The sequence below is a fragment of the Podarcis gaigeae genome (genome assembly GCF_964106915.1).
Source record: "Podarcis gaigeae genome assembly, chromosome: 4".
NCBI lineage: Eukaryota > Metazoa > Chordata > Lepidosauria > Squamata > Lacertidae > Podarcis > Podarcis gaigeae.
The window spans coordinates 55,752,784-55,777,426 of NC_139677.1; the positions used below are offsets into that span (position 1 = coordinate 55,752,784).

At 38.3% G+C, this 24,643-nt stretch overlaps 2 protein-coding genes across 24 annotated transcripts in view; both read left to right on the top strand.

The window, feature by feature from the left end:
- Positions 1 to 4,955, top strand: part of PAXBP1 (PAX3 and PAX7 binding protein 1) — a 29,813-nt gene extending 24,858 nt beyond the window's left edge. For both annotated transcript variants that reach the window (XM_083736316.1, XM_083736317.1), the window contains exons 16-18: positions 1,527 to 1,673; positions 3,014 to 3,168; positions 3,928 to 4,955. In XM_083736316.1, the coding sequence (XP_083592442.1) occupies positions 1,527 to 1,673; positions 3,014 to 3,168; positions 3,928 to 4,045 (420 nt within the window). In that variant the 3' untranslated portion in view covers positions 4,046 to 4,955. The remainder of the gene's footprint in view (positions 1 to 1,526; positions 1,674 to 3,013; positions 3,169 to 3,927) is intronic.
- Positions 4,956 to 6,475: 1,520 nt separating this feature from the next.
- Positions 6,476 to 24,643, top strand: part of SYNJ1 (synaptojanin 1) — a 47,945-nt gene continuing 29,777 nt past the window's right edge. For 8 of the 22 annotated variants that reach the window (XM_083735886.1, XM_083735883.1, XM_083735877.1 and 5 more), the window contains exons 1-11: positions 6,501 to 6,632; positions 10,363 to 10,508; positions 16,064 to 16,150; positions 16,954 to 17,221; positions 18,947 to 19,172; positions 20,533 to 20,616; positions 21,625 to 21,686; positions 22,142 to 22,238; positions 22,613 to 22,782; positions 23,701 to 23,782; positions 24,253 to 24,405. In XM_083735886.1, the coding sequence (XP_083592012.1) occupies positions 10,385 to 10,508; positions 16,064 to 16,150; positions 16,954 to 17,221; positions 18,947 to 19,172; positions 20,533 to 20,616; positions 21,625 to 21,686; positions 22,142 to 22,238; positions 22,613 to 22,782; positions 23,701 to 23,782; positions 24,253 to 24,405 (1,353 nt within the window). In that variant the 5' untranslated portion in view covers positions 6,501 to 6,632; positions 10,363 to 10,384. Of the gene's footprint in view, positions 6,879 to 10,362; positions 10,509 to 16,063; positions 16,151 to 16,953; positions 17,222 to 18,946; positions 19,173 to 20,532; positions 20,617 to 21,624; positions 21,687 to 22,141; positions 22,239 to 22,612; positions 22,783 to 23,700; positions 23,783 to 24,252; positions 24,406 to 24,643 lie in introns of all 22 variants that reach the window. The other 14 variants (XM_083735871.1, XM_083735889.1, XM_083735882.1 and 11 more) reach the window with 7 other exon arrangements.

The window sequence follows — 24,643 nt, forward strand, 5'->3', positions numbered from 1 at the left end:
TTTAACTATGAATTCTTTATACAGTTAAAGGAAATAAATTTTTGAGTATTCTGAATCTGAAACATCAATAACCGTTTATAATAAAAAATTTGAAATTCATGAGGCATAAAAGTCCAGGGAAATGTTTGTTACTAAATTTCCTAGATCCATTTTTGTCAGGGTTGAGGCTCAGTTTTGGCACAGAAACTGCTTTGTCCTGTATGATTACCTATGTTAGGAGAGAAACAGGGGAAATGTGTCCTTGTTAATTCTCCTTTGACCTCTCAGTGGCTTTTGATACCATTGACCCTGGTATCCTGAAGTGGCTGTTTGAGTTGAGGGTAGGTGGCACCACTTTGCGGTGGTTTCAGTCCTACTTGGATGATGGTTTCCAGAGAGTGATGCTTGGGGAGTGCTTTTCAGCCCCATGAGCCTTCAATGTTGGGTTCCTCAGGGTTCAGTTTTATCCCCCATGCTGTTTAACATCTACATGAAACAACTGAGTGGGGACATCTGGAGTTTTGGAGTACATTGTCGATAATGGACTGGATGAAAGCCAATCAAATGAAGCTCAATCCAGCTAAGACTGAGGAACTGTTAGTGGGTGATTCCTTAGACCGGATGAATGGGAGGTTCCGTGCTCTTGATGGGGTTACACTCCCTCTGAAAGAGCAGGTACTTGGGCTTGGGAGTACTTCTGGGTCTTACTTTTTTTTAGTTTTACTTCTGGCTCTATTGCTGTCATTTGAGGCTCAGGTGGCCTTCGTGGTGCAGAATGCCTTCCATCAACTTCAGTTGGTGGCCCAGCTGTGCCCCTATCTGGCAGGGATAGCCTAACTTCTGTCGTCTTTACTCTGATAAACCTCTATGTTAGATTACTGCAATGCTATGCATGGGGCTGCCTCTGAAGATGGTTCAGAAACTTCAGCTGGTGTAGCATTCAGTGGCCAGGTTGCTTACTGGGGCAAGATGGGTTGAGCATATAATACCAATCCTGACCCGACTCCAGTGGCTGCCAGTTAGTTTCCAGGCCTAATTCAAAGTCCTGAAGTACTTATAGCGTGTATTCTCACTCTGGAATCAAATTTATTTCTGTAGCTGGTCAGTCATTGTAGCTGTCACATAGCAAATTTTGGGCACTTTTCTGATGGCAGCAATACTTAATATTTCATGTTTTGTGGTTTATAGGTTCCCATAAAAATACATATTTCTTGAGAAAAGAAGAATGCGTAACTTTTTCTAATGGAAATCAGTAGTATCCAGGCTTAATTTTGACTGATTTGTACTACAGAAATGTTAGGTTTGGTTATTTGTCCCTTCAAGCTAGAACAAATTCCTGCTCCAGGAAGAGAGCTAGCAGTCCTCTTTAATAACACACAATACCCCTTTGCAGAAAATATGGATACTTATGTCTCATATAATTCAGATTTAAATTCTGTATTTAAAATGGAAATGTTTTCATTCATTGATAATTATCTGCAGATGTAAAAGATGTATATTTTAATAGTTCTGCTTTTTATATTCAACTTTTTATTATCTATGTTCAGTTATTAGGAAACTTTCTGCAGTGGCATGGAATCCTTTCCAACAAAACCTTACAAGAGTTATCAATAGATGGATTGCTAAATAGATACATTCTTATGGCTTTCCAGAATTCTGAGTATGGAGATGATAGCATTAAGAAAGCTCAAAGTGTAAGTAAAAGTGTAACTATTAATCATTCATTTCTATTGTTAAGCATCCTTTTTAAGTGACCTAATTTGCATGTTCACATGAAATCGTGATTTAAAGTAAACTGACTTAACATGAAGGATCAGCATCCTAGTACACACTGCTCAAAAGTTCATGCAGATTTGGTTTTCTGCTTCTCTCTCCTTCCCTCTTTCCGTCCTCATTCTGCGGGGTTTAGAGGACACGAGAAATAAAATAAAATAAAATAAAAAGTTCATGCAGTCTTGCTGCTGCTGTGTCACAAACAAAAGAAGCCGGAATCCGTTCTGTCATGTCACCTGAAGCCAGACTCATCGTTTGTTTTTCTCCATATAAAGCATAAGCATTACCCATGGTTTGTTCTTGGCTGACCACCTGTGGTTTGTTTTTTCCAGTTGCCTGAGTCATAGTTCAGACAACACAACAAACCAGCTGTGAAATGCAGAAGCAGGGAGGAGCTTTTCTGGAGCTTTACAGCAATGTGCACTAGAACAGTATTTGATCTCATTAAACCATAGTTTGTTTACATATGATGTGTGAACCAGGCCAGTATAGTGCAAATTTATTAAGATGCTGTGCAGTGTAATGGCTAGAAAGTTGGGTATAAAAGTGAACAACAGTCCACACTGAAATCTCCATTCAGCCCTGAAGCCTGCTTGAGTGACCTAAGCCAAGTCATTATCTTTTCTGAAATATTTACATAGCACTGTTTTGCAAAAAATATAGAGAACTCCACATATCCTGCTTTCTTGACTTAATGAAAGGATGAGATTAAAAGGATACTACAGCAAAAAGCTTACCACACCAGCCAGCCACAGAAACTGCCAGGCTTTATTTCTAAAAAAGTTATGTTAATCACTTACACAGAGATCACTTGACAATCATAAGACTTCAGGTTTGTCCATGTTTTGGGTAAAATTAATAAATTGATATCAAAGGATATAAAAGTTTTTTTATTGACAGTTGCTGAAAGGTGATACGAAATATTTTAATTAAATTGTGAATCTGGCCAAGGACTTGTTGTTAATATTTTTGTACAATATGAATGCATATTAGGTGCTTTTACGAATAATAATAAACAATGATGAAAATCATGATAATGAAACCAGCCAAAATGGTAGAAGTTCACGTATATATTGCCTTTCAGAGTAAGCTCTTTAAAGGCAGATTCCTATAGCACAGATGAAATTCTGCAAACCAGCAACTAAAACACAAAAACAGCAAAGTCAAAAACAACACTCAGTAATTGCTGCTTCAACCTTATACTCTAAACCACTCTTTTCTTCTCAATTCCTAAACCACTCTTTTCTTCTCAATTCTATAGGTAATCAGTTGTTTCCCTAAACAGTGGTTCACTAATCTTAAAGGAAGTAAGACAATATCACATCTAGAAAACCTCTGTAGATATCTTGTTCATCTTGCTGATACAGTATACAGAAATAGCATTGGAAGCTCTGATGTAGAAAAAAGAAATGCAAGGTAACCTATCTTTAACACTGTTTCCGTTTAAAAAGTAGTGATGGTTTTTATTATATTCTTTTAGGTATTTATTTACCATTTGTTAATTTTATCACAAATTTCAAGATGGCTTTATAAAATATAATCAGGATTCAAAAAGCCATAAACGTGGCTTTGCAGGAGTCTTTCCCCATACATCCCATAAACTGTTGTTGAGGGTGTGGTTTAGGATGACTGCAGGGATGGGGGGAATCTGAAGAATCCTTTTAAGTATGAGAATATTTTAGATTTGTACATAAAACTTTTTGGATCTTAATCAATATTATTGTAATGAAAATTAGCCATGTGTATAGTATATTTAAGTTAAAAATCACAAACAGCTTGATACAAAAATATAAGTGTCTTCCTACTGTTTGCGTGTGCCAGTACAGCGTCCTGGTTTATTGAGTACCTCATCTTTGCACATCAGACAGTTGAGTTTTACTACAGATTATTTATTAATCTCCTTTTACATGTTTTAAGACGATTTACAAATAAACTATAAAACAGGTAAACAGTACCAAAATATGTCCTAAGGTACATTAAAAACAATACAGAATGAACACCTAAGGCAGAGACCTTTTCATAAACTGCTTAGAGGTTTTATTTACAGTTGGGTGCTATTAAAAAAAAAATCTCCAGGTGGAAAAGTTTGTCAAAACAGTATCTTCAATTGTTTCTGAAAAGTACAGATGGCAAGTTGCAAAAAGCACTAACTAAAGTTCTTCCCTCTATTCCTAGGGAGAATATAAAACAGATAATAAAACTTCTATCAAGTATTCGAGCACTGGACCATGCTGCAACAGTTGCAAATGATCATAATGTGAAAGAGTTAAAAAATTTAAGTGAAGGGAAATAAAACTTTGTTAATTCTGGGCTTTAAAAATCATTCCTGAAGTGTAATTTTGTACATATGTAAAGTTTTCTTATATTGTAAACGATTGTTTTTAATACAAAGTGCATTCTTATATACAGCATCTGTAAGAGTATTGATGTCTTCAAAGTGAAAAAGAAGCCAGGAAAACTGCATCTTGTTTACAAAAATTTTATACTACATGGTGGCCATCTAGTCACTAAACTGCCCATTACTTAATAGGAAATTCTACACTGTAAAATTCATTTAACTGATCTGCAAATATTTATATTCCCATAGTTATATGTTTGAAATAATTGTTTATTTCAAAGTAAGATATTCAGTAATTTGGTAATAAAATTGGTCATAAATATGTGAATATAGTATGACCTGGGTAAGAGTAAAGAAGTGTCCAAAATTGTAACAGTGTTGTTTGAAGTGTATGTACTGATGACAAAAATAGCTGCAAGTTCACAGCTGCATTTAGGTAATGGTATGGTCACAATTAAAACTCAAGACACTTCATTGTATAATTTTTTTATCCCTTTAACTCTTACTGGCAATATATTTTCTCACAATTTAATAATTCAGATTATTAACCCTCCCCTATGTCCACATATTTGTTTATATCCTATGGTCACAATATTGACTATTCCAAAATGTTGCATTGTTTAATATTTAAAGAATAAATCCTTTTATTTTTGAGTCATGGCTTGCTACTACTGAGATTAGTTTGAATTCTGAAGAATATTGTCACTGTTGTAGATAGTCTGCTTATATTCAAGTGTAGTATATTATACTTGAGAAAAGTAGAAATTGAAATATTAAATAACTTTGGATCATTGTACTTGATGATGCTCCTGTCATGTGATGTAAAGAAAATATTAAATGTACAGTCTGCTTTTTGAACACTGAATCATTTTATGAATTTATTACATTGATTATTTTCAGTTATAAGGCCAACCAACATCAAATTCTCAGACAATAGTATTAATACTACAGCCTTATTAAACTGCAGTTACAGTAAACTATGGTTTAATGGTACACCTTCCACCACCCTGCTAACAACAAACAGGTCGTGATTTGGTGTAGCAATGCACTAAATCTAGGATCATGTCGTCCCCCCCAAAAAACCCGAAGGTAGTTGATTACTAGTCTTGGTTTGTTTGGATGTAACATTAACCCAGACCATGGTTACCCCACCACCACCAACACCCAGCAGCATAGCAACAATGTGCATATACTTGCTGCACATTTATATATTTATTAAATTTGCTGCAAGCGTACTGCTGAAAACATAATCAACAGTCTAGCTTAACTGGGAACTGCATACAGACAGCTGGGAAAATCTAATTCTGGCACTGTATCTAACCTTCACAGTGTTAAGTAACTTGTGTCATCCAAAAATAGAGCAAGACTGTCTAAAGCCTTTCGCAATAAGAAGGTTGAAGGCAAGGGGAGGCAGAAAAAAGCTAGACTGCAATGATAGACAATTATTTGCAACATTTGTAGCCTGCCTTTCAAAAAAAGTAGGAATGATACCTTGAAATATTTTTTAACCCCTATGTACGTCTACTGTGAAGAAAGAGTTCAGTGGGGCCCACTCCTAGGCAAGTGACTAAAGGACCGTAGTCTACTACTATTAACGGGTAATAAACCAGAAGCAAGGTCCCCGAATTACTCAAATAGTTAACCGTATTCAGGGGTCAAGGCAAAAACAATAATTTTGGCTGAGCAGTCCAGTGTCGTTTTAAAACACGGCAATAGAAGAGGCTTAGCATTGCGGATTATAGTAGTAATATAGCCTTGACAGCCAGATCAAGCATTCCCAGGAGGTAAATATTTCAGCAACAACGAAAAACATTGCAAAGGGTAGCCTGAAATGCCTTGTTTACACGTCTAGTACCAATCAGGAAGACCCCTTGGGAAACGAGGCAATTTCCCTTTGTATTTGACCGAGTGTGTCTGAAAACCGACCGTGGGTGTGATTCATCAGCAGCCAACCTAACTAAAGAGTAAGAACCTGCTCCCAGCAAAGGCACCGGGGAGGAGGAGTGCTTTTATTATGATGGTGGTTAGTCATTTTAAGGTTCGTCGTGCCTTCTGTCAGTCAACAGGACAACAAGGCTCGGCACAAGCGCCTCAGCCTGTCATACGACAGGTAACAGAAAGAGATGAGGGTGGAAACCCGCTGCTTCGGCTTCTGCCAAGCTGAATGAGGGGCGTTTCTACTCGGAGGTAAGCCCTACTGAGTTCAGTGGAGCTTACTCTCAAGCCAGCGTCCCTTAAGCCGCGGCCTCAGGGGCGAAAAGGGGGCGCTTATGTAAGGCGCCAAAGACGCGCCGCCGCCGCCTTGGCGAACGGCTGGCACGAAACCCGCCCGCCCTTTCGGCGCTCGCGCTGCCCTCCGCTCCCCCCCTACCTCCGCACTACTTCCGGTGTGGGAGTAGGGGGGGCGGTGCAATGCGGAAGCGGTGGCCCTGCCAGAGAGGAAGTGAGGCAGCCGCCTCAGGCAGCGGCACGAAGAAGCGCCCCTGGAGGTGGCGGAGGAGCCGGTAAGGGAAGCTGAGCTGAGCAGGAGAGCAGGCGAGACGTCAGTATATATTTCTCTCTCTCTCTCCTCTCCCCCCCCCTCAATCCTCACACCACTTCCCGCTTTCTCCTGCCTCCGTGTAGACAAGCCTAAGTCCCCGCGGTGCGTAGGAAGCCGGAGCCGCCTTGGCGGGGCTGGCGAGGGGAGAAGGGAAGCGGCTCCCTCGGCACAAGATGGACGCTTCTTGAGCCGCGCCGACACCCACACGGCTCTCTGCCTCGGTCTGTCACGGGGAGGGCGACGCGGGTTCGGCTCCTATTATCATTATCATTATCATCATTATTCTCCCTTCGCGGGTGCCCGCTTTCCCAGCCGCCTACTGCAGCAGCGTTGCCTGTCGAGGGAGCCGAGCCGTCTGTCTCGCTCCCTCATAACTGTCTGCAGACCGCGAACCTTTTCCGGTTGCTTCGCTTTCCCCTTTTTGCCCCCGCCCCGCCCCGCTTTTTCTTTTTACCCCTGGAAGCGGGGGAAATAAGCCCTCTAGCCTCGTTCCTGTCTGGATAGAAACGGCGGCCAGGCATGTTGTGGTGGCAGCAGGGGCTCTTCCTCCGGGGCGAAGCTGGGGTCGAGCTTCGCTCGGCTGCCACTCCCCCTCCCTGGTCCTGGGGAAGCGAGAGGGTCGCTTTTCCTCTCAAGCGGGTGCGGGGCCAAGGTGGGAGGTGGGGAGGAAGGAACTGCCAAGGCAGGTGGCTGCGGGAAGCGTTTCTGCACTACTTCGTATTTTTTATGTATCATCCCCGAAGTGTTGCTTTCACTGCTCGAGAAAATCGCTTTTTTAAAAAAAATTACGCTGCTTCCCACCCCCCACCCCTTACTGCTATGATTACTAATCATTTTTCTCTCGGTTGTGTTCTGTTGAGCAACCGATTACCGTACTCGGTGATGCGGTGTTTCCGTGATAACAGATGACAAGGGAATAAACATTGAAATGCTCGAAGCAAAATCACTGCTTGTCGCTCTTCTTATAACAAAGATGTTTTGGATACAATTAAAAAGAAATCATTAGGGGTTTATGAATATGTATGCATAAGCAGCAACGGAGAGGGAGCGGTTGAGGCTGCTTGCTGGTATACTTTCTTGTACAGAATAAATAAAATACACATGGGATGTAATTCATAAAAGGAAATAGGGTGTTAAATTGGTTGCTTCTAGTTTCATAGCTGAATATTGACATCAAGTGCCAAATTACGTGTTATGTGCTCCTGGTGTGCTGCTGATAGAGGCCAGGAAGTCTGGTCTGTCTGTGTATGGATGTAGAATAGGTGTTTGTTAACTATCCTGTAGCAGAACATACTGAAGCAAATATAGTATCATTTTCTAGAACTGAGCCCTGATGATCCTTAGCTTAGGTTAAGCCCTGACTGAGCAGTTTGATTATATGTGGAATGCACAATTGTAATGAAATATTAAACCCTTAATTTGTGTTTTTAAGCTTGCTACACTTAAAAACAAACCTAATCTGACTCTTAAGGTATTGTTATTGTTACTCTTACTGTTTTTTAACATCATTGATTAATTAATTGCCTTCTAAACAACCATCAAGGCAATATACAGTACACTGAAAATAATTTATAACAGTTAAGGACAGAAAACCAACAAATGCATTTAAAATAAGACAGAAAACATACAATGTTGACATTTATCCAAGCCATAAAGTCTATCAGAACAAAATGCCTTCAATTGTTTCTGGAAAGTGCAAAATAAAATAAGTTTTGCTAATTTATACCTCATGACCTTATTTGTCTCATTTGGTTCATAGACCATCATAATCTTTGGGTTTTATTTCTGTTTCTTTTTTTATGCTTGTACTTCACTGGTGTGAGTTTTCTTCTGGGAAATGGTCTTTTGGCGTTTGCAGCTCATATGATCCAAGAAGAGGCACAGAAAAACTTGTTAGAAGCCTAGCCTGCACTTGATATGGGTTGAGATGCCTTCTTGCAAGTAGATATCCTTGGGAGGAGGCAAGGCAGCATGCTGATTACAGGGACAGGTTGTAGCACTTGTGAATAGATGTGCTTGAGAATTGATAAGATAGTGGCAAATTGGAGTGTGTGCCGTTAGTGGATCACCTCATGAGGAAGCATTTTTAAGGAAATGTAGCAAGCTTGTCAAGAATAATGTTTCTTTAATGCCTGTTTGTCCATTGTAAAATTATGAAGACATTAGTATGTGTTTTGCATGGTGCTGATCCTCCTACAAAATATGATATGCAACCGTAATTAGGAATGTCATAAGATATGGACTACACACACTTTTCTTGAGTCTCTTGGGATATATTCTCAGAAAGCAGCTGATGCAGATGCACATTTAGGTTGCACTGTGGCAATTAAGAATCTGATGAATATTTAGATACCGGTATATTAATCCATTCCAATAACTTGCTTGTATGAGAACTGTATTTTTTTCATGAAGCAGTAACATTCTATCAAGACGACAAATAATGTTGTAAAATATTAGATTAATTCAATTTATGTACTGCTTCTCACACAAGAAATCCCAAAGTGAAGCTATTTATGTGAACAGCATGCAGTAGGCAATAAGATTCAATAAAAAATTCAAAACAAATATACTAAAAGTATTCTTCCTCAAAAATCACCCCCCCAAAAAAACAACAACACCCCAGCCACTTATTATGGATGAGTATTAAAAATAAATAGCCCAGACAATATGCACTGTCCAGATGCATGAATTGAAATAATTACAAAATTAGACTCAACAATAAAAATAAGCCAGTTTAAGAACAGTACCCAGTGAAGCAGTTTTTTTTAAAAAGCAACAACCGTAAGAGACATTAAAGGGGGCATGTTGTTGTTGCTCATTAAAAGGTGGCTAATGATGGGACCAAACATACTTTCTTTGGTAGGGTATTCCATTGGTGACTTCCTCCTCATGCCCCCCCCCCCAATGTACCATGGTAGCACATAATGGAGCAGGGTGGTAGACTGTTCAAAAGTTTGGCATATTGCTATGATGGGTGAAGGAGATTCTTAAAATGCTTTGGTTCCAAGATGCTAAGGTTTAAAAGGTTGTAACTGCACTTTGAATTGAGCCCAGAAACAATGGGTAATCAGTGCAGGTAATAAACAATCAGAAAAAGGCTGTAGCTCGCTAGCAGAGCATTTGTTTCTCATTCAGAAAGTTCCCGGTTCAATACCCACATCTCTAGGTAGTACTTGTAAGGTCATCTATCTAAAACCATAGAGAGTTGCTACCAGTCTGAGTGAAAAATACTGAGCTGGATCAACCAATGGTCTGATTCCGTATAAGGCAGCCATTTATGTTCCTAGAGCGACATGGATCCATCATGTTACAGTCAAAAGCCAGGCAGTTTCATTCTAGGCAAATCAGAAAAGCCCTGAATTGTCACTGAAGGCAGCCCCACTATGAGGCAATCTGGAAGTGAATAGGGCATGAGTGACTGTAGCCAGTTGCATTGCATAACTTTTTATATTTCATGCAAACATTTATCACAATTTACCTGTGGTATATATCTGTTATTCAACTGAAGTTGATTCTCTTAACTAATCCTGATGTAGTTCTTGTATCATGGAAAGGATGCTAGAAGGTTGGCGTATTAAAAACACATTCCAGCAGAGTTCTTGGGTTCCCACTAGTAGAAATTAATGCAGCTGTGCCAGTTGGATAGGTTAGTTTCACACTGCTTTAGAAATGATGTTTCTGAATGTTGAGAAACCTTCACTAACACTTTTTTTTGTACTTTGCTACACAGTTCTGCCTCTGATAAAGGAAAAATGGCATTCAGTAAAGGTTATCGTATCTATCATAAGCTGGACCCACCGCCATTCAGTGTGATAGTAGAAGCCAGAAACAAGGAAGAATGTCTCATGTTCGAGTCGGGTGCTGTGGCTGTTCTCTGTAAGTAGCAAAACTCTGCAAATACAAGCAGATGGCTAACTTAATAAAAAAACTCCTAATGCTAAAAAATGAAAACAGCTGAAGAAATGTTGAGTCACCATATCTGTTGTGTCAGTGATCTAAATGTCCTTTGAATATTTCCTGGTCTTTTTTGCTTAAAGGTGTTTTGCTCTACTATATTTTTCAGTGTAATACATTTTTGAATTTATTGCTACAGTGGTGCCTCGCAAGACGGAAAACCCGCTAGACGAAAGGGTTTTCCGTTTTGGAGGTGCTTCACAAAACGAATTTCCCTATGGGGTTGCTTCGCAAGACGAAAAAATATTGCGAGTTCCCGCGGGTTTTTTTCGCTCCCCCCCCTTTTCCTAAGCCGCTAAGCTGCTTAACAGCTGATCCGCTGATAAGCCGCTTAACAGCTGATCGCTAAAAGCCGCTAGACCGCTAATAGCGCTAATCCGCTAAGCTGTCAATGGGCTTGCTTCGCAAGACGAAAAAACCGCTAGACGAAGAGAATCGCGGAACGGATTCTTTTCGTCTTGCGAGGCACCACTGTATTTCTTGAAACTTGCCTTAAAAGTCTACTTATTCTGTTTGTAACATAAGCAGATGTAAAGGTAAACTGTGGCTGTTTAGCATTTTTGAGTATGAGCCTTGGGCTCATCTTCCCTCTGGCTCCCTCCAGTGTGCTTGCAGGAACATCAGAACTTTTCACATCTGTTTTTAGCTAGGCAGTTCAGCATTGTGTTCAAACCTGTAACCTAGAAGCTCAATTCAACTGGAAAGCTACACATGCCCCTGAACGGTGTCTCTTTTGGCATTCCTCTCTGCAGTTAGTGTGGTGCCGTTGCAATATAAGAGAAGACAACGTTGGTTTAAATAGTATATTCTCCCATAATAGCAACCATGCATAGAAACAAACTTTTGCAATTACTGCAATGTAAGTGCAAGCCTAATTAGTATCCAGAATCGTTGCTATATCTAATGGGGGCTTCCTCTAACAAGCAATTTCCACCAGTAATTGGTTTAAGCCTAAACTTGCATTTCTTAGGAAAATATTACTGCCTTTTCCCATGAGAGAATTCAAATGGCACACCTGGGTTTAAGTTATGACTGGCCAGAGGCTCTTCATGACCCCTGTGCCACTCTGCCATGAGGAAATTTGTGTTGATGTCTGGTAACCTACTTGATGCTTGAGTTAATTAGCATTCAGTTACATTTTCCATCCAGCATCCTCATTCAGATAATAACTCTCTGCTCTAGAGCTAATTCTTGTCGGGAAGCTTCTTTCCTGCAACTGGACATCTTGCAGCTGCCTTAACTATAGTTTTTAACTCAGGAGGCTATTCAACGGTGCTTATTTTGCCTTGGAGACTGCTCCCCACCCGGTTCTGACACTGTGGAGCAAAACATCTCTACCTTTCTCTTTTCTGCAACCTCACTATCTCTTGGTCCATGTAATTGTTCAAAACGCCACTTTCCTGGCTCCTTAGCACCCACATTTGTTTCATGTAAGATGAGCTCTGCTCCTTCCATCTGTCTGTGTAACTGGAACTGTTTGAGCTTATGGTCCGGAACTTGGGTAGCCTGTGTAACTTTTAACAACTAACCAATTTACTATTCTGCACTAACCTCAGTGTCACACAATTCTCTCTATATTAAAGATCCCAAAGTTGTTATTCTATGCATAAGCATGTAAGGTACAGTTTCATGTGTTAATGAGCTGGATAGATAACTTTTTCTTTGCTGAACAACATATCCAGTAAAGATGGAGATAAAGATTTAGTCCTACTTATTTAGAGGGAAGTGGCATAGGGCTTAATAGCATTGCCTGGCTTGTATTGGAAAGGATGCAGATGTTCTAAGATATTGTAGCATGAACTATAGCATGAACTTCTGCTTTTGCCACAGCTGCGCAAACAGTTGGCAGCTCTTAATAGGAATTTAGATTTAAAATGTATATTGAGCACTTCTGTTAACACACACCATCTAATCTACCATCAGGGGATTTAAATTATGGATGTAGCTAAGTGAAAGAATAAAATCTCTAGGGATGGAAGTGTTCAAGTGCCTGCATGCATTAACACAGCAAAAGAGGGTATATTTACATGCATGTAGGGTAGGTATTTAATATCTCAATCTTTGTAGTGCACTCTCATGTATAAACTACTGAACTAAGTGCTGCTCAGAACTGAGCAGCACTTAGTTCAGTGAGGCTTATTCTCAAGTAATTATGCAAGGATTGCCGCTTTAGAACATTTTAATAGAATGAGAATATAGATAGATAGGGAGCAGTTGTTAGAGTTTAGTAGCTCCTACTCTTTGGGTGGGGGGCAAACTTATCAGATTCTGTCTTAATGTATAAAGACAAAATTGACCTTGCCTTATTAGGAAGGCAAGCATAGATCACTTGTCATTTAAAGGACTTCCAATTTTCCACTTTTATAACTACTGATCAGGCCTCTGTTTTTCTTCATCCTTTAAGATTACATATTCTGATACCAAGATACTGTGTATTGGGTTTTACAGAATGTCCAGTTGAGTCATGTTTAGATAACTGGGCAGTACTCTACAGATGCACGTTGTTTTGCTCACAAATTTCTGGTATACACCTGAGCTTTGATTTATTATTGATACCATGGTAGATCTATTTCCTGCAAGTGTATTGATACATGTTTGCTTAAAGAACACAATCATATTTAAAGTTGATCAGTCACTCCGCTATAAGCAGAATCTGGGAAGGGGAGGCAATTGAGTAGAAGGAATGGGAGATTCATGTCTTATGTCAGTTACATTGTGTGAATAAATATAAAAGGGGAAAACCTGACTTGCAGAGTTGGAAGGGTCCTTGCAGATTAGTTTGGCAAGCCCCCCACAATGTAGGATGCAGTTACAGCATCTCTAATAGATGGCCATCCAGACTTTGCTTAAGCACTTCTAGTGGATGAGTGCCCACCCCTCCTGAGACAATCTTTCCCTCTGTTGAACTGCTTTTATTGTTAGAAGGTTTCTGTCCAGCTGAAATCTGCTTCAATCCTATTTCTACCAATTGGTTCTAGTCCTTCCCTCTGGAACAACAAAGATCAGGCCTGTATGACAGCCCATCAGATGTTTGAAGACCCCTATCTTGTTATGCCCCATTTTCTCCAGGCTAACCATGTCTAGCTCTTCCAGCTGTTCCTCATAGGACTTTTTCAGAGCCTTCACCACCCTCGTTGCCTTTCCTTGGACACACACAAGCAGTTTTAGCACAGCCTCTCTTAAAATGTGGCATCAATTACCGAACACAGTATTTCTGATGCATTCTCATCAGTACTTGATAGAATGGAATGTTTACTACCTGTGATCTGAACACTATACAGGTACTATGTTAATGCAGCCTGAGTCTGCATTAGCTTTTAATAGCATATTCTGCCTTTGATTTTCTTTTTTGCACTTACATGCTGGATTTTACATTTATCTCTGTTGAATTTCACCTGTTGTTGCAGCCTAGTGTTGCAGAATTTTAGGATATCTTTTTCTTTTGGCTCTTGATACTGTCTTCTGTGTATCCCTCCCAACTTTCTCACAAGCTTTTCCTTCATTCAAGTCTTTAAGAAAATACTGAACAACACAGTGCGTGGGACTGAGCCCTATGATATTCTACTCAAGACTTTCCTCCAGTTTGATACAGAGCTATTAATGAGCGCTCACTGGGTAAAAGTGCTCAACCAGCTGTGGCTGCCTCTTAGCTATAGTATTGCCCAGCACTTACCATTTTGTCATCAAGGCAACCATGGGAGACCCTGTCAAATGCTTTGCTGAAATCAATATATACTGTATATGTGACACTCCCATGATTACATACTAGGCTAGTAGCTCTTAGCAAAAAGAACACAAGGTTGATCTGACATTCCTTATTTTTGCAACCCATGCTGGCTCATAGAAATTGATGCAATGTTTTTAGATGCTTATAGACCAAATGCTTAATAACCTTTCTTTGTTCTGTGTTGGGATGCCTGGCCTGTAGTTTTCCAGATTCCCTGTGTCCCCATCTCAAATGTTCCTATCTCCAGTGTTTTGAGACTTGACTCATTTTCCAAGAGCTCTCATAAGATTAGTCAGTGGTTTTGAGAAAATACCTGCAAACGCATTTAGCACCATGGAGTGTAATTCATTTGGCCTTGGAGACTTGAACGTGTTTACAGTTGCTAAGGATTCTCTATCTCTTGGGGTTCAAGCCTCTCCTTATATCATTTGTCATTCTCTTCTCAGGTAGAACACAGTATGTTTTGTGGTAGAAGATTGAGGCAAAATATGAGTTTGAGTAGTTCTTCTTTCACTGTTTTCACTTGTTTATACTTAATGTCTTGCCTAAGCAGCAGACCTGCCATTTCCTTGCAGCTCATTCTTGTCTTATCCTTCCTGTTCGTACAGTTTGGGGTGCACTGTTGTAAACATCCCTGGTTACATATACCTTTTTCAGTCTCCTATATATGCCCTTTTATGTCTCAGTTCATCAAAGTGCTCTGTATGGAGCTTAACTGGCATCTTTCCCTTCTTCTTAAGACTGCCCAATCATGACCAGCATCTGCAACTCTGGAAGCTGTAGTTCAGCAGCGTATGGAGAGCCACCCCTGATTTAGAGGAACAAGAATTACCATTAAAAATGCTTTAAATTTGGTTTGAAATTTCAATCCCAGAGAGAGACACCCCTCATTAATTTGTGTGATTATGATGTCACAGGTCTACTTCTTCATTGTGTACAAGTGAGTCTACTGCTACTGAAGTGGATTTTCACTGTTGCTATCAGTTTATCATGGCTGCAAAATCTTGGCTTAGCACAGCAGTAATAAGGATTAGAAGAATGTTATATTTGAGTAGAAGGTCGTGGGCAAGGATAAATTCTTTTTCTTCCCCACATCCCTTGGAACCTTAAGAGTTAGTGATTACTAAAATTTGTATCTGTATTTGTTCTTCAGAAATATGAGTTTTGTCAATTTGTAATCTGTAGTTGGATTCTAATCTCAGCTGGAGAAGAGTAAGTCCTTTCCCCCTGTCTCTTATCCATATGTACACCTACAAACTGAGCTTCAGTTTTATGACATTTCTAGAATCTTTGTACTATACATATAAGCCGCTGATACAGGCAGCAGGAGAATAACTGCAGGCTGTTTTTGCAGTACTTTATTTCTTTGAATTTCACTGAAGTGGAATTTTCCGAATAACTTTTTTAATACAATCCTTTGTAATGGCCAGAAATTGTGCAAAGACCTGTTAAAGCAGGAGCTAAAACAGGATGCTGCGGTACTCTTAATGGCTTCCTGTCCATAGGCAGATGGATGAAAATACAAAAAACTTCCAAGTCAGACAGAAAGTTACTCAAAATGGTATTCTGTCCAACTCAGTATTTCTTGGGAAAAGCTGAACCTCAGGTCTCACCATGACAATGGAAGTACCATGTGGGATATGCATGAATGAACTAAAAACATTATATATATGTTTAATATGAAGTGGAAGAGTCTTTCATAAGTATAGTTCTTTTGCCTTAATTTGATTCCTTCACATTTTATAAACAGCATCTGCAGAGAAAGAGGCAATCAAGAACATGTACTCCAAGGTTATGGATGCATATGGACTGCTAGGTGTTTTGAGATTAAATCTTGGTGAGTAAATCTCATTTTGGAGTGCCCTTTCTTTTCATATGAAAACAGTAACAGTTAAAAGATTGCTCATGCCATCTTGCTGCCGGTACAATTGCTGGTATGTGATCACCACACTCCAGATAAATTGATGATTAGTTTTGTATGTGCAGCGGGAATCCCTTCCCCCTTTCCCCCCCTTGGTGATGCTTGCTGAGTTTTCTAAATAGCCTCTCCTGTTCTCCAACACCAAACAGCAAATCATTTTCAAAACTTTGGTGTCTCTGAGTCAATTAGATGTGTATGACATGGCATATGTAACATGACGAGAGGATTGGATTGCCTTGGGGATCAGAAGCTGAAAGTTCTGATGGCATACATGAGACTCTGGCCATTAAATAATTGTTGAGCTTGTAGTAAATTACATTGTCTCTTCAGTGGTGTTCCTTTCAAGCATATGAGGCATGGTGGTATATTTTTCCTTAAGATATGAAGTTCATTTTTTTCTGTGAAATTTAAAATATGCCATTGGAATCGAGGTTTCCAACATTTCAGTTTACACATACCCTATCAGTAATTATAAAACAAAACAATAGGTATACTCATCCTAAAAGTTGACATGGTTGCAGCCCAGCACTTATTTAAAAACTGCTGTTTTACTGTTCATGCAAAATCAATTTCTGGAAAGTCTTATGTGCAAAAGTAAACTTTAGAATTATGCAGTTACCTCTCTTTAAAAATTTAATACTTAAAACAGGGAAATGCAAAAGTGTGCCTTGCAAAAGTTTAAGATACATTGATTGTTCATTTACGTTTGTTTCTTACAGGAGACACATTGTTACATTATCTAGTTCTTGTCACAGGATGTATGTCTGTAGGAAAAATCCAAGAATCTGAAGTTTTTCGTGTTACTTCCACTGATTTAATATCATTACGAATTGACCCATCTGATGAAGAACGCATCTCTGAAGTCCGCAAAGTTTTGAATTCAGGAAACTTTTATTTTGCATGGTCTTCTTCTGGGGTCAGTTTAGATCTTAGTCTTAATGCCCACCGTAGCATGCAAGAACAAAGCACTGATAACAGGTTCTTCTGGTGAGTTTATAAGTTTTAGGAAGTCTGATACTGTGTGCCTTCATATTTTGAGTTGTTGAATTTCTTGTCATTGCACATGTTAAAATACTGCTTGCAGTTCTACCTTTTTGAAATAATACTTCTTCATATAAAATGGTTTTTAATGTTTTTATGAGTATTAATATGGGCAAATCACACACAAATACAGTATATACACAGAATGAACCATTTTGCAAACTCATGCTTAGCTGTTCTGGGAAATACTTTACAAGTGTTAAAAGGAGAAGTGAAAACCCAGTATTCGCATTAAGTTCAAATGATTGCAGTCACAGATACTAGTAACTTAAAAATATTTGTTTTGTGCTTGTTCAGCTATACACAGAGAATTCTGTCTCTTTTTATAGAATGGTCATTGTTGTTATAATAGTGTAAACTATTAGATGCCTTGTCTAATATTCAAGGTTGTGTACATTTAGCGAATTCTGTACAAGTTTAGCAGGACAGAATTTGAAATTTAGGGAAATTAATTATACAGGATAAGAATTTCAGTACTTTTAGAAAGCAAGTTCCTAAGAAAAAGATAAAAAAGCAAAGGAATGGATGCAATGATAACGCCTCCAATTTTTAAACCCAAGTAACATTCTAGTCCTACATGACTCCATTATTCTTCCTGTGATTAGAAGAAGCAGAATACAAAGTAAGTAGCCTTTGTAGTTAAAACATTTTCAATATTCAACGTTCTGCACAGAATACAAATTTCTTGTACTTGCATGATACATTCATGAAACATTCAGAGCCCCAAGAAGCTGTTCACTTACCTCAATGAATCATCTCTTAACTGTCCAAGCTGCTTCTAATATACTAATGACACTAGATCTAAGCTGGCAAAAATAGTGGAGATTGTGCTTAAAAGTGGGGTTCGCTGACCCCACCAAAAAACGCCTGTTTTTATTTTAACTGTGATCACCTGATAGTTTGAATATCAGGATGGCTTCTATAGAGAAACATCAGTGGGCCCTTTGTCTACTTTTGGAGTCCCAGACACTTTTAAAAGGATCACCTCCCCAAAACACATATTCTGAACTGGAGTTTAGTACTGCTTTGGGAATGCTGTGGTCTCTTGGTAACATCAGGAACACTGTTCAGTATTTGGATCAGCATATTTATCTGAGATGGGTGTGGATTGCTGCCCAGGGCTGTGACATTTAGTTTCTGTAACATCCACACATGAAATTGTCAGACGCAGGCATCGAGGGGGAAATCCTTTTTCAACTGGAGGTGATTTTACACATGTGAAATGTACATGATTGTTTCAGATTTACGTGATTTACGCTAACTCCACTCTCCAAAAAACTCTCTGTAGTTCAGTAACCAGTATCTTCTCTGAAACTGTAAGCTTGCACTGTGAGAAATTCTAATTTATGATGTCTCTTTATGCTGCCACTTTGCTACTAGAATGTGCAGGTTAGCCAGCCTAGTGAAACTGGACTTTCTGAAATGTCATTTGCTGAATGTTTGTTTTTACCTTTTCCCTTAATCTTTCCTGGACTATGTTTATTGCTTTGAAAGTCATTACAGAAGACTTGCATAATTTAGAATTGTTTAAAATGGCTCTGTGTTCCACTTAAGCATACTTGCTTATATATGCATGCCATTATGTTTACAATGATATTTTAGTCTTCGATGCTTCATATTTTATATTGAAATTCCTCCAGCTAATGTTAATCTGAATCACTTCTTCAATAGGAATCAATCACTGCACCTTCATCTTAAACATTATGGAGTCAACTGTGATGAATGGCTGTTGCGTCTCATGTGTGGAGGAGTGGAGATCAGAACAATTTATGCAGCTCACAAGCAAGCAAAGGCTTGCATCATTTCACGGTTAAGCTGTGAACGAGCTGGGACCAGATTTAATGTTAGAGGAACAAATGATGATGGTCATGTGGCAAATTTTGTTGAAACTGAACAGGTATGACCTATGCACTATATTACTGCTTTGCATTATTTTCACTAAAATATACAAATAGGGGTTATGCATTGCTTGGTACAAGGCGTGACATGTAGTTTACATATTTAGCACATAAGGCTATCCCAACTTGATTTCTACCTGCTGCCAACTGCAGTTATTTTGTATATAATAGTCTTGAACACATTGGCTACCAAACCTACATTTGTGGTAGACAGGTTGCACTTCTTGTATCATAACCATGTTATGGAATGGTAATGCTCAGCTGGTGAAAATGAGGACTGTTTCCACAATTCAGATCTACCCCTTTGTTAAAACTAAAAAACCATTGTTGAGACAGATGTGGGTATCTCATCCTTCCAATCTTAATAGTAGACATCAGCACATTTTCCATGACATGCTAATCCAAGCCATGGTTTAGCATGGATGCCTGGCTGCACAGGTTCTCAGGGATGTGGTGGTGGCTGCTTTGCTCTTCCCCAGTTTTTTTCTGCAGCATTCACTAAGCCATGGTATAGAAAATATACATTATTTATTTATACATACATACATACATACATACATACATACATACATACATACATACATAATGTTGTTTGTAAGCCACCTTTCCATAGATAAAATCATGCTCAAGGTGGCTTACAGCATGAAAAAATACATACAGTAATTACAAAGATAACAAAAGTAGTCATAAGCAATAAAACATCCAAAAGGACACAACCAAATCATACAATTGTATTATTGTTGTTGTTGTTGTTATTAAATCATCATAAAGTCTAAAATAAAGATATAAAAAAATCAAAACATACAAAAATCAGTGACAACACTCCCTGTGCCAACAAAAAAACCTAAATAACACCCCAACCCAAAAGTCTGTTCAGCAGCCTCAGCTTTTATATATTTACAAAATGTATTAATTGTTTAACATTTAAACATTTTGAAGCAATGTACAACAGGGGTTTCATAAAATCAAAACATAACATAAAGAAAAGCATAAAATATAAAATATTCTGCTGCTGTCACTGAGATCCAACAGAACAGATTAGTATTACACTAATTGCCTGTATACTGTAAGCCATCATTTATCACAATATATTATTTCCACAGTTGCCTATTTCATATGGATTAATACATAGATTATGTAGCTAGAAAATGATCTCATTTTTTTCATTAAAATCACTTTGTATTGGAGCAACCTTGGTGCAAAGCTTTCAAATTTCTTTTTTTTTGGCCTTAGATGATGTTGGGTCAGAATAAGTTTTAATGTGTGGGCAAATGGCATGGAATAATTTGAACAAAGTTTCTGCATAAGGTAACTAATTGCTTAAGACAACTAATACAATAAGTTTTATTTCTCCAACAGGTGATATTTCTAGATGAATGTGTGTCATCCTTTATACAAATTCGTGGATCTGTTCCATTATTTTGGGAGCAACCTGGCTTACAAGTATGAGGACTATATCTTTTCTCAAATTGCATTTCCCCATATTAGTTGAAGTCTTCTACCACCTTTTTCAAGAATCAAAGCTCAGTAATTTAAGGAGAACATGTTATACATAAAAATCAGTGTCATGTAGGGCATAGTAGGAAAACCTTGTTTAAATTGCAACTGTTTGGTCAGCAGGAGTGAAAGTGGCTTCAAGCCTATTCCTGTTTGCCTCAAGTGACCTTAAACTATGTCGGCTCTTAGATTTATATGATTTTCTTTATTTTTATTGATCAGAAATGTACCTGACAGAGCAATCCAAAACTCTGGCTGGGAGCAGTTGATCCACCACTGCACCTGAAACCCTGGGAGGGGCAGGGTGTGTTGGGAGGACAGTTTCTTGGAGTGGGGGGTGCTGCACAGCTGAGGGACCCAAAGATCCATGGCACTTTGAGTCATGGTCTCTGCCCCAAAAAGTTTGGGCATCTTTAGTCGCAGGGTCCACTGTTGAAGGCCAGCAGGGAGACAGATGTTCACCATCCTAACTCCCCCAGCTATCAACGTTTGGAGTAGGGAGTGGTAGTGGTAGGATTGGATTGTAAGTACAGTGGTACCTCAGTTTTTGAACATAAATCGTTCCGGAAGACCATTCGAGTTCTGTAACGTTCGAAAATCAAAAACTCAAAATGGAAATCTCAATATGGAAAACTCAGTACGGAAGCCACGTTTCCGGTTCAACTTCCGAGGCGCGTTTGAAAACCGAAGCATTTACTTCTGGGTTTACGTCGTTCAAGTTCTGAAACATTTGTCAGCGGAGACGTTAAAAAACTGAGGTACCACTGTGTTATAATAGAAGTGAGGAAAGAAAAATTAAAAAAATCAGAAGCACTATGCTCTTGTGTCTTTTAAAATTACTGCACAGTGTAATAATTTGAGTGCTTTATTAATAAAATTTGATTACATCCAAAAGGTTTGTGGAACAATAATGCATGCAATTTTTTTAAAAACTTGAACATTCTTTCGTCTCAGGTTGGATCTCATCGTGTCAGAATGTCAAGAGGATTTGAAGCAAATGCACCAGCGTTTGACAGGTAAAAGTCCTTTCTTCCTTCCAGCAGGAGCTATTCATTTTGAGTACTCTAGTAGGCAATATTTCCACGAAGTTCTTAAATGCATGAGTGACCCACTGGGAACGGGATGAAATAATACCAGTAACTAAAGATTAGCATGTACATTGTTAAACTAAAGTAACAAATGAAAGGTTTAAAATGTGATTCTTATGAACTTAAAAGCCATATTTCCATTTTCTGTTGAGTGGGATTCATCTGTGTTAGGAGTGAATTCTACATTGTATGTAAGTTGTCACAATTCTTATACTGGTTTTGGGTTTTCTCTTGTGGCTGATTTCATAATTTCCTTCATTCTTTTAGCTGCTCTTTTGCCTTTTCAATATTAAGTGGTTAAATATGATGTGTGTATTCCATTCATTGATTTAAATATGCTATTTACTAGATCCAATAATAATAGATTTCCCCCCACCTTGTAGGCACTTTCATACCCTTAAAAATCTCTATGGCAAGCAAATAATTGTGAATCTTCTTGGCTCAAAAGAAGGGGAGCATATGCTCAGCAAAGCCTTTCAGGTAAAATATGATCTAGACCTATTTTGTAAAGGAAAATCTTGTCTCATAAATGGCAAATAATTATCTCAGTTTCAGTATATAAGTAATTTCATTAATGTTGTGTTATTTGACTTTTAATAAAAAGAATGTGATTTTGTAAATCAAAAGCTGATTAAGGACCACTTCAAATGTAATTTTCTTCAAGCATAGCTCTGTCTAGAAATTAATATATTACAAATATTGCAATAACAGAATAGATGTTAAAACCAGAATAGCTGTTAAAACCAATTGGCAGTATCACATTTTTTGCTACTACCAAAATCTTGTTCCATTACATCTATATCCCATTTGTTGCTAATATATTTGTTTCTCCTTTCTTCCACCAACTTCCTCAGAGCCATTTGAAAGCTTCTGAACATGCTGATGACATCAAAATGGTGAACTTTGACTATCATCAAATGGTCAAGGGTGGAAAGGCAGAAAAACTACATAGCGTTCTTAAACCACAGATCCAGAAATTCTTAGAGTGTGGATTTTTTTACTTCGATGGAAACGAAGTTCAAAGGTTTGGATACTTGTCTTCTGTTACCAGATACAGCTGGTTTAGCACTTTTGGAAATGAAAGAAGAGTCAGAAAAGGGGAACTACCTTTTTTAATAAAAAAAAGTTGAGACTACTTATTTATGAGGAAAATGACTGAACATACTGCAGTTGTAGCACATATCCACAATGAAAATTCTGTCTTCCCTTCACTTGTTTGCTTTAATCAGTTTGGTGTGGCACCTGCACCAAATTTAACCAGGGTTTGAAGAAAGTTCTGATTAATACGTGGTTAATCTCAGTGCAGTAATGTTAAACCAGTGTTAAAACCAAGTAAAGGAGCTATTCATATTGGAGGGGTGTGCATGTGATCACCCTAGCCTTAAAACCCAAGTGCTGAGCTTTAGGAATGGCCTGATACATTTTCATAAAGCCATAGCGTCAAGCAAAAAGCAAAAGCTACATTTTTTACTACCAAGCCAGAATTATTTTGTACTTATTTTGAATTTCCATAGAGCCAGTTAAAAGGGGGTAGTGGAAATTAGAGTCTTTTGGCACTGTACTGTTTCTAAAATGCATTGATTGCAGTGGGGGACGTGGAGTGAAATCTGACTGTGTTTTTTGGCCTTTAAGTTGAGTTCTTATGAAGTCATTTAATCATTGTTGTTTTTTTCAAAATACCATTCCTTTAAAAAAAAGTAGAACATTATTCAAAATTATTCATTTATTAAAATAAATGAATACATCTGAATGTGCTATGGCATGCCTTTTTTATTTTTTTAACTCCAAAAACCTAGTGGGTAAAATAGTGGGTAAAGCTTGTGTTGATAGGTATTTGGCTAATGATCATACTTCTGTTTAGTACCTTGGTTAAAGTTTTGTTTAAAGTTTTGTGTGTTGTGTGCAATTTTAAAATTGTGTGTTTGTTGTATACTTGGCACAGAACTCAAAGTGGTACTATAAGAACAAACTGCTTGGATTGTCTGGATAGAACAAATTCTGTGCAGGCATTTGTTGGCTTAGAGGTAAGAATATAAAGGTATTATATTTTAGAAGTGTTTTAATGTTGACATTTGAAAAGTTCACATACTGTTCAGGTGTTGCTTGACCTGTGTTACTCTCACTCTATGGGACTTCTTCTTCCTCTTCTCTTCCTGCATGTCCTCAAAATCTGCTTCAGAAGGTCCCCCAACCCTCTGCAACAGATTTTGAGAGTACACAAGGGGCTGCTGGCAAGAGCAGGGGAATTTTTATTGCACAAGAGGAAGTTGGTTGCACAAGCAGAACAGCAGTGTTGGATACAATCATAATTATTTCTTATATTATTCTGTAAAGTGCCTTGTCCCCTGATAGCTTTATATCAATTTAAACTGTATAATCTATAGTTTCTTAACCAGAAAAAAGGGAAAACCAAACCAATTGAAAGCTTTCAAAAATAGAATGTTTTAATGCAGATTTGTATTTACCTTTGGTTTTGCCTTCCACATTTTTGCAGATGCTGTCAAAACAACTAGAAGTTTTAGGTTTAGCTGAAAAACCTCAATTGGTTACTCGATTCCAGGAAGTTTTTCGTTCCATGTGGTCTGTTAATGGTGACTCAGTCAGTAAAATATATGCTGGAACTGGAGCTCTTGAAGGAAAAGCGAAGGTAAGTAATGTTTTTAGTAGTAATATTTGAATATTGTAATTCCCAAGGGCAAAATAGTGTTCTTGTATACAACTGTTATTTTCCAATCTTTTAAGTGTCTGGGTATGAGTTTTCCATTATTTCTCACTGTTTTCTACTGAATGTTGAAGCGGGCTCTGTTTTTATCTACTAGTCTTCAATCTGCATGTTTCAACTAAAAACTTCATTCCCTGCAGTACTTTATTTAACTTTACTCATT